At 40.8% G+C, this 14,072-nt stretch overlaps 1 protein-coding gene across 1 annotated transcript in view; it reads left to right on the top strand.

Annotated features, from left to right (window-relative positions):
• Positions 1 to 14,072, top strand: part of si:ch73-63e15.2 (protein strawberry notch homolog 2) — a 77,011-nt gene that overhangs the window by 56,627 nt on the left and 6,312 nt on the right. Inside the window, exons 7-27 of the mRNA XM_054789075.1 lie at positions 290 to 395; positions 503 to 663; positions 765 to 898; positions 1,852 to 1,942; positions 2,024 to 2,167; positions 2,273 to 2,390; positions 2,462 to 2,567; positions 4,500 to 4,653; positions 4,732 to 4,908; positions 5,154 to 5,251; positions 5,432 to 5,514; positions 5,800 to 5,982; positions 6,043 to 6,164; positions 6,248 to 6,379; positions 7,374 to 7,509; positions 8,083 to 8,195; positions 12,036 to 12,107; positions 12,812 to 12,920; positions 13,006 to 13,077; positions 13,162 to 13,305; positions 13,413 to 13,507. Of these exons, the coding sequence (XP_054645050.1) occupies positions 290 to 395; positions 503 to 663; positions 765 to 898; positions 1,852 to 1,942; positions 2,024 to 2,167; positions 2,273 to 2,390; positions 2,462 to 2,567; positions 4,500 to 4,653; positions 4,732 to 4,908; positions 5,154 to 5,251; positions 5,432 to 5,514; positions 5,800 to 5,982; positions 6,043 to 6,164; positions 6,248 to 6,379; positions 7,374 to 7,509; positions 8,083 to 8,195; positions 12,036 to 12,107; positions 12,812 to 12,920; positions 13,006 to 13,077; positions 13,162 to 13,305; positions 13,413 to 13,507 (2,550 nt within the window). The remainder of the gene's footprint in view (positions 1 to 289; positions 396 to 502; positions 664 to 764; positions 899 to 1,851; positions 1,943 to 2,023; positions 2,168 to 2,272; positions 2,391 to 2,461; positions 2,568 to 4,499; positions 4,654 to 4,731; positions 4,909 to 5,153; positions 5,252 to 5,431; positions 5,515 to 5,799; positions 5,983 to 6,042; positions 6,165 to 6,247; positions 6,380 to 7,373; positions 7,510 to 8,082; positions 8,196 to 12,035; positions 12,108 to 12,811; positions 12,921 to 13,005; positions 13,078 to 13,161; positions 13,306 to 13,412; positions 13,508 to 14,072) is intronic.

Here is a 14,072-nt window from a genome sequence, read left to right as displayed (position 1 = left end):
AGTTAATTGATTAAAATGTGTTTCTTCTAAATTATAACATGACATAATAAATGTTATTGTCCCATAAGATCTTACCCGCCCTTTTGGTCTTTAGCAAGCCAAGCTTCTGTTTTTTCTGTTTGTTGGTTTTAATGCACATTTCAGCTGCTCTATTGTCATATGTTTTACGCATTCAACGCTAATACCTGATTTCTAACATTTCTTTTTTTAACTTCAACTTGGCTAAGATAAGAACCGCATATAACCCAGCAAGCGGATTCTGCTGAATGACTTATGTTCTCTTTGCCAGGTTCAGACAACCCAGTCGCCACCGGAGGAGGAGGAGGAAGCAGAGGATGATGATTCAGAGGAACTGGGCCATGTCGACACGTATGCAGAGTACAGACCTTCCAAATGTAGGTCACTAAACCAGACGGCAAAATGTAGCTTTATGTGGAATGCTGCCTTTGGCTTTTTTTTTTTTTTTTTTAATAACAAGACAAATCGTGTTTGCTCTCTTCAGCCACAATAGGAATTTCCCATCCTGACATAGTGGTGGAGACCAACACACTGTCCAGTGTCCCTCCTCCAGACATCACATACACTGTGTCAATCCCAGAGAATACCATTAACAGTGGCCTGCTGTCCGCCCTACAGCTTGAAGCCATCATCTACGCCTGCCAGGTATACATACACACACACAGCCACACAGATCTGCATACAGTATATTCTTTTTTTCACCCTGAACAATGAGTGATTCGTCTCTTTGTTTCCAATTTGCCCAGCAACACGAGGTCATCCTTCAGAACAACCAGCGAGCAGGCTTCCTGATTGGAGATGGAGCCGGTGTTGGGAAAGGACGCACTGTTGCGGGAATCATCCTGGAAAACTACCTTAAGGGAAGGAAAAAAGCACTATGGTGAGGATTGGGCATGTTAACCGTGGCAGACTACCTCCACCATTCATGAAGCATTTGTAATAGAGAAATAGTTACTGTGTATAATGCCTGTTAAGCACTGTACCATGTTGGAAATCTGATAAGATTAATGCAAGCCTCAGTGTATGACATGAAATTGATTATTAATTTACTGGATGTCCACGCTGTGTGATGGATCATACATTAAATCATGGCTATGGCGGGGCAAATTTCATACTCTAAATGCAGCATCATTGCTTGTCATGTTGCTTACCATTGAAAAGTAATTAAATGGTCAGTTACCTTTAGCTTTAGCCAGCTAACATGATCACTGCACACCTTATTATAAATAAATGTATGTATAATTTTCTGTCTCAGTTTCTCCGGTCCCTTTTTTATTCGGTGCTGATGATAGTAGCTTTGTAGACTGGTGATATGTACATCATTTCATGGTGTGTTCCTATTGGCTGACTCGCAAACCAAACAAAGACAACAGCAGCGTTATGTGTCACAAAACAGTTATGTGTCGTCTTTGTTCCTGCACCACCACTATTTTTATGCTACATTGCCTGCATTTATTCCCGAGTTTGCCCACCTTTTGTCGTAAAGGGGGCAAAATTGTAAATCCTATAACTGGCATGAGATGTCGTTGCATCTGTTAGTGCGCTGATTATTTGAGATGTTTTATTTGTATTTATTCATACATGCCTTTGTGTTTATCTTCACCAGAGTGATTTTTGTGTTAAGGATGAGGCATGACTCAATGTAATGCCATCTTAATTGTAGCCTTCAAACACAGTGCAGCGCAATAGGATATGAGCTCATGCTCAGCTAGACCCACGTTTCACTTGACCGACATGAAATTCACACTTGGAGCCAACATCACCTGATTTGCATATGATTTTTCTGACTAGTTGTTTGTACTGTATTAATAATCCTACTGTTGCCACCCGCAGGTTCAGCATATCCAATGACCTGAAATTTGATGCAGAAAGAGATCTCAAAGACATAGATGCACCGAATATTCCTGTGCATGCCTTAAACAAAGTGAGTCCATACTGAAAGTGCTGTCATGCAGAAAGTGGACCTGCACAAAGCTGCCTTGCTGACTGTGAGACTGTGTTGCAGATTAAATATGGAGACACAGCTACCTCAGAAGGAGTCCTCTTTGCAACGTACTCCGCGCTGATTGGCGAGAGTCAGGCGGGAGGGCAGCACCGCACGAGGATTAAACAGATCCTGGATTGGTGCAAGCCTGATTTTGATGGAGTTGTATCCTTGCATTTTCAGGATGACACACATTCCTTCTCGACTGTGCTGTTTTCCTCGTTCTACCCTTTGTTGTTTGTTTGTCCTTGACCACATTTTACCCCATAGATTATTTTTGATGAATGCCACAAAGCCAAGAATGCCACATCAACAAAGATGGGGAAGGCAGTGCTTGATCTGCAAAACAAGCTGCCACGGGCCAGAGTAGTGTATGCCAGTGCCACAGGTAGGTTGAAGCAGTGGTGCCTTAACGCAATACAGCACAACGCAAGTTAACATATACATATACGTTATTAGGTGCCTCTGAGCCAAAGAACATGATCTACATGAGCCGCCTGGGTATCTGGGGTGAGGGTACGCCCTTCAGGACCTTTGATGACTTCCTGCATACTATTGAGAAGAGGTTTGTAATGTCTGATGTTCTGCAAATTGCAGTCATCCCTCGTTGATTGCGGTTAATTGGTTCCACACTCGACAGAGATAAGTGAATTTCCGCGACGTAAGATTCAATATTAATAAATAGAATATTTTCATAGTTATAGCATGTTTACGGTTTTGTAAATACTGTTCTTAACATTATTAGAGCACTCTAGACATGTAACAACACTCATATAGTCACCTTTACATTTGTATTACCCAATATAGTCGATATAATCAGAGAAAATAAGACATTGAACATAAATAAAATAACAGACTCTCATGTTAGCAAAAATTACATTTATGGTACGTGCTGCACTGTGATGGACTGAACGCCTTAGAAAAGGGGCGTTTCCCAAGTGACAACGGCAAAGGTGCAGCTCTCAGCTAACACGTATTAAACAAACCCTTCTAGAGATAGATCGTCGACTTTGTTCAGTATATTTTTCATCAAAATAGTAGTCATGCCAAAACGTTGTTTCCACTGGCTGTTCACAGTGTCCGAGTGATACTCTAATTTTTTATTTCTTTTCCAAAAGACAAAGGTTTAGGACTACAATGAACGAAGTAAGTACAGAGAACAACAGACAAATGGACGCCCGCCTCGCGTTCTGTTCTTTGCAACGTTCACTTCACTGAAGACTGTTATGAAGGAACACCTTTACAAGAAGCATTTCGCTTGAAAGTATGGTATAAACGTATTTTGGATGCCAGGATGCTATTCCTGATGCTATAGATGGCGTCAAAAGTTGCCACAGAACAGAGTCATGTGTTATTTACATATTGTATTCTAAACACTATATCACCATAGCAACAGCATTCAAAGCATTGTACATAAAAAACATACTTTCACCGTGATATTTGATGGTGTGGGGTGGTGACGGTGACGAAATACACGATCAAAAAGGCTCTAAAGACCCCTTTGCGCTCATGAATTTAAAACTATTTGAAGGATAAGCAACTCCCAAGGTAATTTACACTTACCACCATGAAGCCGACCAATCTTCATCTCCATGTCTTTGTCATCGGACACCTCCGCATCAGACATGCTAGTTCCATCGTCGGTGGTTTGAATAAATACGGCTTTAATTCCGTGTTCTGCAAGTTCTATATTTCAGTTCCAGTTGTTTCTTCCTCCTCGAAAACTATTAACACATCGCTCAAATCTTTGCTATAATGACTGTAAACATCTTCTGTTTCGTCCATCCTCTTTACTCTTTTCTAAGGCCTTGAGTCCATCATGATGGCCGCCATGTTTACAAAGTTACCGTTCGCTTTCAAAAAACGAACAATGTAGAACATAATTACAAACAATATGTTCATGTCAGTGATCCTTTAACTCATTCAATCAATTTTTCAAAAGACAACCCCTTCAGTGCTGGCCATTTTGGACGAGTTTTTCACGGCACACAGAATAGCAATACAATTAGTGAAATATCAATTACAAACAGAATACTTTTATTTTAAGCATTATAGTTACGTAAATATAACATGCAGCTGACTAGCATTAAAATAACAAGAGAAGTTTGCCAACAAGTAGTTGTTTTTTTTTTTTTACTGTCCATTACTTTCCATTATTTGTTCTGTCAGGTGTCTTCAAATGGTTAGTAGTTTTGCTTTTTGTAGTTTTATAATACAGTGATAACCTGATCTTTATACCCGTACGATAGTTAAGAATGTTGCTGAAAACATTGTCTGTTTATTTAATCAAATTTATCAGATGGGAACATTTTTGCCCTTGAGGTGCGGTGTGTGTTTATTTAACAGAACAATAAAATGAGGCACATTTACTGGAGCTGAGGCCACTATTTGAGGAAACACTGTAGTTTACATCTCAATGTCGCTATACGGCTTGCAGATTATGGCTGCGTTACATGATTTTATTTTGCTGAATGATGTGTATGCTGTACATACACAGAGGCGTGGGTGCCATGGAGATTGTTGCCATGGATATGAAAGTGAGCGGGATGTACATAGCCAGGCAGTTGAGCTTCTCAGGGGTGTCTTTCCGCATTGAAGAGATCGGACTGGACAGCGATTTCAAGCTGGTCTACAATAAAGCTGCCAAACTGGTGAGTGCCACAACACATCGTCATGCGGTCATTGGGTAGAAGAACACGCTTCTCACAGTATTCCTTCATTTTGCTTAGTGGGCAGAGGCGCTTCAAGTCTTCATGCGTGCCGCCGACGAGCTGGGCCTGGTCAGCAGGAAGTCTCTGTGGGGGCAGTTCTGGTCGTCTCACCAGCGCTTTTTCAAATACCTCTGTATCGCTGCCAAGGTCCGCTGCCTGGTAGAGTTGGCCAAGAAAGAGCTGGAGGCAGGAAAGGTCAGCACAATTTCACTGTGGAACGCTGAGTCGGCACATTTGCATGCAATGTGGAAATGACCAGACGAAGATCCGGCCAGGAAATAAATTGTACATATTGTTGCTGTCCAATAAAAAACAAATTTTTCTTTCATTTTCCTGATACAAAAAAAGGACATGTTCAGATGGTTTTCATTGTACAGTATGACCATGCATACATGGGCGGAAACATGTGATGTTATAAAATATACTTGTGTCCGACACAGTGCATCGTTATTGGCTTGCAGTCCACTGGAGAGTCACGTACCCGAGAAGTCCTGGATGAGAATGATGGGCATCTTGACAGATTTGTCTCTGCTGCAGAGTGAGTGAGCTACACTTTTAGTATATATGAGGTGATTTAATTCATTTAACCCTTGGGCAGATTTATTGGAAAGAATGTTCACATCAGTGACATTACTGTCTTAAATGAAAGAACACAGAACAGAAATGTATTTTTAAAACTGCTTTGTGTGGCCCTAATGCTTTGTTCTCTTTCCTTCAGGGGAGTGTTCCACTCCCTTGTGATGAAACATTTCCCTTCTGAGAAACAGCGACGAGAGAAAGCACCCGGGAATAAGAGAAAACGTAAGCGCACATTTGTCACTTGTCACTACAGTGGAACCTGTTTGTTATTGGCCAGAGACGGGGCAATAATAAAGGCTTTTTGAACCTGCAGCAGTTTGTTGGCATGGTTTTCCTCCATTTGTGCATATTTTCAGTTAGATTCTTCTGTTTGCATAATTGTACTCATATTTCATACTCTTACGGTAATACGGTAATCATGTGGTAGAAGGTATTGTAGTTCTACTATATGACTGCAATGCAGGTAGCCCCTATCGTAGAATCACCTGCTATAATGTCACCCTTCAGGTAAGCCTCGCGGTCGGCAGCCCAAGGTCCCCAAGCACACGGTGGATAGTGGCGGTGTCATCAACATCAGCGACGACAGCAGTAGCGACTCTGACGGCATGGACACAGATTCCAACTCCTCGCCGGACTCGCTGCTGGACAATGATGATGTCATCTTTGTCAACCACACGAGCTGCCAGACTGGTTAGTGGATTTTGTTGTTATCCATCAATGTGGCTGACACCTGACCCTGTGCACCTCCAGTCAGGATAGAGGAGATGAAGCAGGGTCTCCTCAACAAGATATCACAGCTGGGAAAAGAACTACCTCTCAATACCCTGGACGAGCTCATTGATAAGTTTGGAGGGCCGGACAAAGTCTCAGAGGTGCAAGGCTGAAACATACAGCAAGCTTTTACTTTTCTGATAGCTTAGCTCATTCAGCTAATGATTCATCCCCCTTGTAATAGATGACTGGTCGCAAGGGCCGCGTGGTGCGGCGTCCTGATGGCAGCGTCCGCTACGAGTCACGTGCCGAGCAGGGTCTCACCATTGATCACATCAACGTCAAGGAGAAGGATCGCTTCATGGGGGCAGAGAAGGTCAGCAATCCACAGCCGCTTTCACACTTTTTGCATGCTGTTATGTGTGAACAATACGGACTGGGAGAATGCAGCTTTCGCTGCAATTTTCCACGTCCAGCGGTATACTCTAACAGAGGCAGGACAGCGCTTTTAGCCTCTTTCACACTGCCTATTTGAGCTGCGAATGTTGCACCCTTTTACTGTGTCGCTGCTCTTTGTGAAAAGTACCTCCACTGAATAGGGGGTCGTCGTCGACACCCAAATAGGCAGGCTTCCGAGGTGGTATCAGTTGTGTAAGCTTGTGCGAAAGAGTATCTATTGTCAAGACTCCTTTGTTTCTGTTGTGTTGAAAGTAATTATTTCATAACGTGAAGTATTTTAGACCGACACTGGCACGGACATCACCACGTGTAATTATCTGTTTGCTGTAACATGTCACTGTGTAAAAGTGTACACATACACAGGAATGTTGTGCTTAACAGGGGCGCAACAGGTGGAATTCTGCAATCCTAGAACCAGAGTGTGTTATGTGTGGTACCCGAGATTCACTTTAGTTGCATTAACATTATCATTCATGTAATTATCAGGCATGGAATTACCTATTTTGCAGGATATCGTTTCACGTGTGAAGCGCACATAGTTCAGGTAATAGATTACTTGGTTGGATTCTGTGAGAAAGCCAAGGGTGGATAAATGTTAACATTTTGTGGGAAAGAGGCTTGGATCACATTTAAATTGTGTTTACAACAATACACTGGAAAAATAGTATCTCTTTCTTCAATTTGGTAACGTTATGGCATTTTTCATTTCTCATGAATTCAGTGTCATTCACGAGTCAGGTAACTTTTGAGTTAACCTTAGTATTGGAACTTATGGAACAGTTCTAAAGTTGGGGGTACAACAATATGAGTGTCATTCTATTGCACATTTTTTTGTGTGGAGTCTGTAATTTGTATGACTTTGCAGTTTTCTGGTAGACAACATAATCCATCCCTTCTTTCTTCTCCCCCAGCTGGTGGCCATCATCTCCGAGGCAGCCAGCTCTGGAATTTCCCTGCAGGCGGACAAGCGAGTGAGGAATCAGAGGCGCCGTGTCCACATGACCTTGGAGCTGCCCTGGAGCGCCGACAGGGCCATTCAGCAGTTTGGTGAGTCCTGTCAATTTTCCAGGCACAATGAGTTTTTCAAGGGTTTTTGGTCGTATTGTCATGAATTGGTGGATCTAAAACCGTAGAAACATTTAATTTACATTCCAGAATTTACACTTGCTGTAATTACACTTAGTGCAATTAGTCAGATACAGTAGAAAGTGCCTCCCCTGCTTTTTGTGCATCATTTTCTGTATTTATGTTGTAGCCTTATGGGTCTCTGATGATTTCATTGTCATGTTAACAGCTCAATTAATTATTTCCATTAGCGGCACTTGTGTGTCTGTGTGCATGCCTGCAACAAAAAAACGAGAGCCTGTTGAAGAAAAGGGATCTTTGTCTAATGTGATATTATCTGATGATGCTGACCCTATCATGTCATCACCCTCTTCGTGCTATCCACTCTCATCCATCATACTGTGTATCATCAAGACTGCTCAAGCAGCAGCTGGTATTGTTAAAACCATTTTAATTCAGTGAATCACCAGGCCTAATGGAATGATGATGGAAGTGGAAGTGTTGCTGCTATTAATTGAATGTTAATAGTGATTTTTTTTAATCATGTTTTTCTAGGCCGTACTCATCGGTCCAATCAAGTGACTGCTCCAGAGTACATCTTCCTGATCTCGGAGCTAGCTGGGGAGAGACGTTTCGCCTCCATAGTTGCAAAGAGGCTAGAGAGCCTGGTAAATATAACTGCTGTTTTGTGTTTTTACAGGTGTGTGTTGATGATTAGGGATCTCACGAGATTTCGTTACGGTGACATAACAGCGCCTTTTCCAAGTTGGGTGGAAAATTTTGTCATCACCTGCTCGATGGTTCTCTGGTCGGCAGCAACTTCAGCTGGCTGTTTTTCCTCCTGGTTCGGGTGGAAACGTGCTATGTGGTTTTTCATATTTGTTGTGTTCCCAAAATATTTTAAGCTTGTATGACAAAGCTTGCATATCGTCTGGCTCTTGTCCAGCTCATTTTTACCTGCCACTACGTGAAAGCCAAAGTGCTTCCAGACGCTCGCTTGAAATCCATTGGTTGCGGGTCAGAGTTTACGCTCAGCCATTCTGGTAGCGTCGTAGGTGCACCACCATAAAATGCCCGGGCGGCATTTCCTCTTTCTGTCTTTTTGTTCTTTTTTTTTTGTTTGTTTCGTCAGCATCGATTATTGACATTTTTGAATTGATGAATAATCGTCAATGTCTGCATGGCGATGCAGCTAAGAATCAATCATTTCACCCACCCCTCGTATCCAAAGTTCCAAAGTGTGGCGCAGGGGCCATCTGTGGAACATGGCTCGTTGCAGAAATAAACAATAACCCAACAATAGTGGAAAAGTAAAACAAAAAGGCATTGTGTAACTAGAAAAAGCTTTTTCGTATTATACTTTTGCTACCTGACCTATTAACTCCAATAGTACTATGTGACTAGTACAAAAGTACACATTTTTTTTACTATTTGACACAAACCTCAATTTAATTTAATGCCTGTAATCTGAATACATGGGAAATTAATTGTTCAATAATATATATATTTAGTTCAAAATAACACAATTAACAAAATATACAATTTAAATATTTTTGTTATAGAAATGTGTCCTGTATAAATTCTGAGTCCAGGGTTATGGTAGTACAGCTGTATCCAACTTGCAGCACTCTTAAATCTACTCTGAGAAAAAGAAAGGAGAGGTTAGCTATTTGTTTTTCATGAGGCAGCCAACATTTAAAATTGTACTTTTACAAAGCACATCTCCACTCAGTGTGCTCAGTGGTCATTAAATACAGCCGTCATGTTTGAATAGAACACTTACAAAAAATACTAAGAGGTGAAGCAAATATTCTTTGGTGAACTACTCAACATCGGCTAGGGAGTTACTGCTAACATACGAGCTACCGTGGAGACCCCTGTGATCGCGCCACTATCTTAAAGCTGGACACACTGTTTTTGTGTGTGTTTCTGTTGAACAACTTAGACACACAACTAGTGTTTCGAAGACAAGACATAAGTATTAAAATGATACCAAGAGAGCAAGATATCTAAGTGACACTTCAAAAAAGTAAATTGTGATGATGATTGATGTATTACATGAACGTGATAACAACTTGTAGCTCGCCCATGGGACAAAAACGAGATAGCTAGCTGCTGCCAGCCAGGCAAAATGTGTAAACAAAAATGCCAGAAAGTGGAATGAGATTGAAACGTGAGCGATAACACACGCTGGCATAGATAGGGTTAGCAATTGAGCTGTCTCAATTGACTTCACATTTTTCGGGGCTTTTTGTCATTCTCTCGATAATAAGAAACCAAGTGAACATCAACACATGACATGCCGCGTACTTTTATCTGGTCACATATGCGCAAGTGCCAACAGGGCAGACAGGCAATTCCGGTGCATGCTTATCAAAATAAGGGGCAGTGAAACATTTTTATTGTATTTTACATTGTTTTCTAACTAATTGTGGTCAATATGTGCGTAAATAATAAGCTATATATGTATCTATGTAGAATATATATCCATTCATAAATATATTACTTAAAATTGTTTTCAAGATTAAATAAGAACACTCATTTTTAAGGTGTGGCAGCTTTTATTTTGTTGTGGCGACAATCAGTTACATGTAGCGGAAACCCTGTATCAAAGGACAACTGGACAGTCCTGACGTAAATCGACAAAGACAAGTAGACAAGAGAAAAACAGTGAGCTGTATTCATTATTATTATCATATATTATCATAACAGTGGTTTATTTGGTTTCAAAAATGCTGACAATATCTTTGAGCGTCAATTTGTGGGACCATAAACATTTCAAAATGTACCTGCATTGTTTTGTGACCCAGCTAAATAAAAAAGTTTTTGTCTAGTCATATTTTTTCATTGTAGTTTATTAAAATTAATGTTAAACTCTCGTTTTGTTGTCGTGGGCCTAATCTCGTGCACTGCCTTATCTCGTGAGTTGGGTGCCTCATGACACCCCTATTCATGATGCATGAATGTGCCACACTGGCCTTTTTTTGCTTTCCGTCAAGTGTGTCATGGGAAAATGCAACTTTACATCCGTATTATCTCTTTGAGTAGGAGAGGAAAATTGTTTGCTTTGGTTTTTAGCTGTCACCCTCGACGCCTGTGGGTCTTGTTCTTCCCAGCATATTCCACCAGATTGAACCTACAAGGGATTCTGCGTCTTTCTCGATGTAGCAGATGAATTACAACGCCATGGTCACTTGCCATAATCAGCATTGTGCCAGCTATTTTTTTCCAGAGTGACAGTGCATGACAGAAAAAGGAGAAAGGGGTGGAGGGGTAAGCGGGTACTCAGGGATAGGCCTTTCCAGGAAGCCACAAGCTGTGTTTGTCAAGCGTGCTCAGTAAATCCATGGGTCATATGCCGTGTGGTGCTGCTCTGCTCTGCTTGCAAGACTGCCTGCACTCAGACCATTAAATGTATTAATGTTAAGTGTATTAATTTTTATTAAGATTATTCACTATGTCGCCATTTGAACTCATCACTTGGCTACCTTTGCATCTTGGCTGACTTTAGAGCAGCCGTGAAGACATATCCGCCATTTGTCTGTGTGGGCAGGCAATATCAGCCTAGTACTGCCGACTGCTTTCACAAAATTCCCCTCTCACCTCCCACACATTTTAATGTGGAATGGAAAACAGACAAGAGAGAGCCTGCAGTCACACTACCAGAGGGATCTTAATTCTGTGTTGCCTACTTACACAGTGGCGTAGATTTTGAGAGTTCAGTGTGTCTGTGTGTGAATCTACGTCGTGGGGAGATAGATATACGGTGTTGGATTTGAGTAAAACTTTAAAAAAAAAAAAGTGTACATCCGTGAGGACACTATACTGTGGCCACTTTCGTCATAACAGAGATGTGGCTTGCCATGATGCACATGCCTTAATTACGTAAAAAGTTTTAAAGTAATTAATTTAGTCACCACCATTATTTAAAGCACGTTATTTTTGACAGCTTTAATAGAAATGCAAATGAACTTGTGACAATGTATTGTGTTCTTTTTAAACAATACATTGTCACAACCACAAAGCCGCCTGTGAGTGTTTTAAAATGGGGTAGGGGCCCACAACAGCACCCGCTGCTCGTTGAGAGGAGCGATATATGCTTTCATGTCCGTCTCCACGTCTCCAGTAAGACCAGAAGAAGTTGCAAGATTGGTCGCTAGTCGCTTTCTTTGAAGGAGTATCCAGAGGGGTCTGAATATTCACAAATGAAGCAATAAAGTTGTTAAGGTCACGACACTGCTCTTTCTGCTACATCTTCTTATTCTCTAGCGGAACAGGTGCGTAGGAAGTGTGTTAAGAAGCAGCGTTACAACGCATACCGCTACCTACTGTACGACGTTGTAACAACAGTCCCATTGTATGTGTTTATGAGCGAGGGTGAAACAGGTAGCGCCAAATCTTATTTATGGCAGTCCAAATTTATTTGTGGTGGGCCACCACAAATGAATGTATGGGAAACACTGTGACGCTAAAGTGTGTCAAAATGCTAATGCCTGTCCTCTTTGCAGGGTGCGTTAACGCATGGAGACAGAAGAGCCACAGAGTCTAGAGACCTGAGCAAGTACAATTTTGAGAACAAGGTAGGTTAACGAATGCCTGGAAACAACATGATGCTGGTTGACTTTGAAGTTGTCTCATAGGAAATAATGTAATATAGATTAATCCGCTACAGTGTCAAACACGCTGTTGTAAAACCTTTATTAACTGCAAAGTTTGACGTACTTTGACATTTTTCACCATGTATAAAAGTAAGTTAAGCACTGTATAAGAATTTAAATAAAACTAAAAGTAAAACTACTCATCCTTTGAAGATGTCTGACAGACACGTAATTGAGAGGGAACATGAAGGTTTTTGCATAGCAGCACATAGTAGCACTTATTAGGTAATGCTGGAATTAAAAATGTGACATTTGATGATGGATTGTACTGAGCAGCCAGATCGTCTCCTATGTCTCAGTAAGTTGCAGTTCTATGGTCAACATCACACTTTGCCATCCCTGGTACAATTATGTGGTGGCATCACAAAAAACACACTAAAATACAGAGACGCAAAACATGCTCACTGAGTTGCAATCTTAACATATTTACAGATGTTTTGCATGATGATGTTGATGGTTAAGTGACATTTGAAGGATATTTTTCCATAAAATGTAGTTTGACCTTTGGGAGCATTTGACTTTGAAGGTGCTACTGTATGACAGCATTGTCATCCTAATTCTGACGGTTATTATTGATATGCTACAGATATCTTACCTGTACCATATGTGCTCCTTCTTGCTTGCAGTATGGTACCAAGGCTCTGGATAAAATCACCAAAGCAATCCTCGGCCACATACAGAATAAGGTGCCTGTACCCAAAGGTTATCCCGGAGGCGACGCCATGTTTTTCAGAGGTATGAGTGAACTGTTTGTGTGCCTATAAGATAACACAAAGTGAACTTACGTGTGTTTAACTGTCTTTTTTCCCCTTTATGTTAGATATGAAACATGGAATGATGGATGTGGGCATCTTCTGTAGGGAGTCACGCTTTGGGATTAGTACAGAGAAAGGTAGGTAGTGTATGTAAGATCAAACCTGCAATACCTGGGTTTGCCAACACAGGCTAACTTATAAATGTTGTTTTTAAATTCTAGACTGTAGCATCACCAAGTTCCTAAATCGCATCCTGGGCCTGGAGGTCCACAAGCAGAACCATCTCTTCCAGTACTTCACCGACAATTTTGACTACCTAATCGAGAAAGACAAGAAGGAGGGCAAATATGACATGGGCATCTTAGGTACTGAGTTTAAATCCACTGTCTATACTACACTTTAAAACAATATACAGTTTATTGTGTATACAATATGTCATATTATGGTTGACTTTCTTTTGTGTGACGAACAGATCTGGCTCCAGGTAATGATGAGATTTATGAGGAAAAGCAGGAAACCTTTTTGACAGTCGGAAACCCTCAGGATGGACAGGTGGTTCTTTACAAGGTAGGAACCATATAACGTATCAGCTCAGGTGTATTATCTGTCGGGATATTTGTAAATGCTGATAGCTTTTGGATGGACGCTGCCAGATTCTCCTGTTGAGCCAAGCTAGCTAGTGTTAGTAAGAAAGAATACAGTATACTGCATTGTGAGCTTTTTTTTCTGGTTGCTAAAGAAGTAGAGCTACCTCTTCCTCTTCAAATGCCCCCATTGTGGGATAAATAAAGTACAAACTAATCTAGTATACTGGCTATGCTATTGAGTGTGTGGGACTGTTTGGGATCTAAGAGTGAAAGGATCACATTTTATTTTGAATAATCACAAACCAAACGTAGCAAAAAAAATAATGCATCAAAATCAATGGCGTTATAAATTATTGACTATTGAATGATAATTATTTATTATTGAATAATCTCATCCCAAATATTCCACATAGCACCTAATTTTTGCAAAATATTGCATAATAATGCATTTTAGTGTGTTTTTTCCACATTAAAAAAATGCAACTTTCTATCTATGATTAGGTAAGAAGTTGTAAAAAGTTAAAATGTTGTTTTTTACACAATTG

The sequence above is a fragment of the Dunckerocampus dactyliophorus genome, chromosome 10 (assembly GCF_027744805.1).
Source record: "Dunckerocampus dactyliophorus isolate RoL2022-P2 chromosome 10, RoL_Ddac_1.1, whole genome shotgun sequence".
NCBI classification, from domain to species: Eukaryota; Metazoa; Chordata; class Actinopteri; order Syngnathiformes; family Syngnathidae; genus Dunckerocampus; species Dunckerocampus dactyliophorus.
The sequence above is the reverse complement of the archived record's forward strand: the minus strand, read 5'-3'. Positions and strand labels throughout refer to the sequence as shown.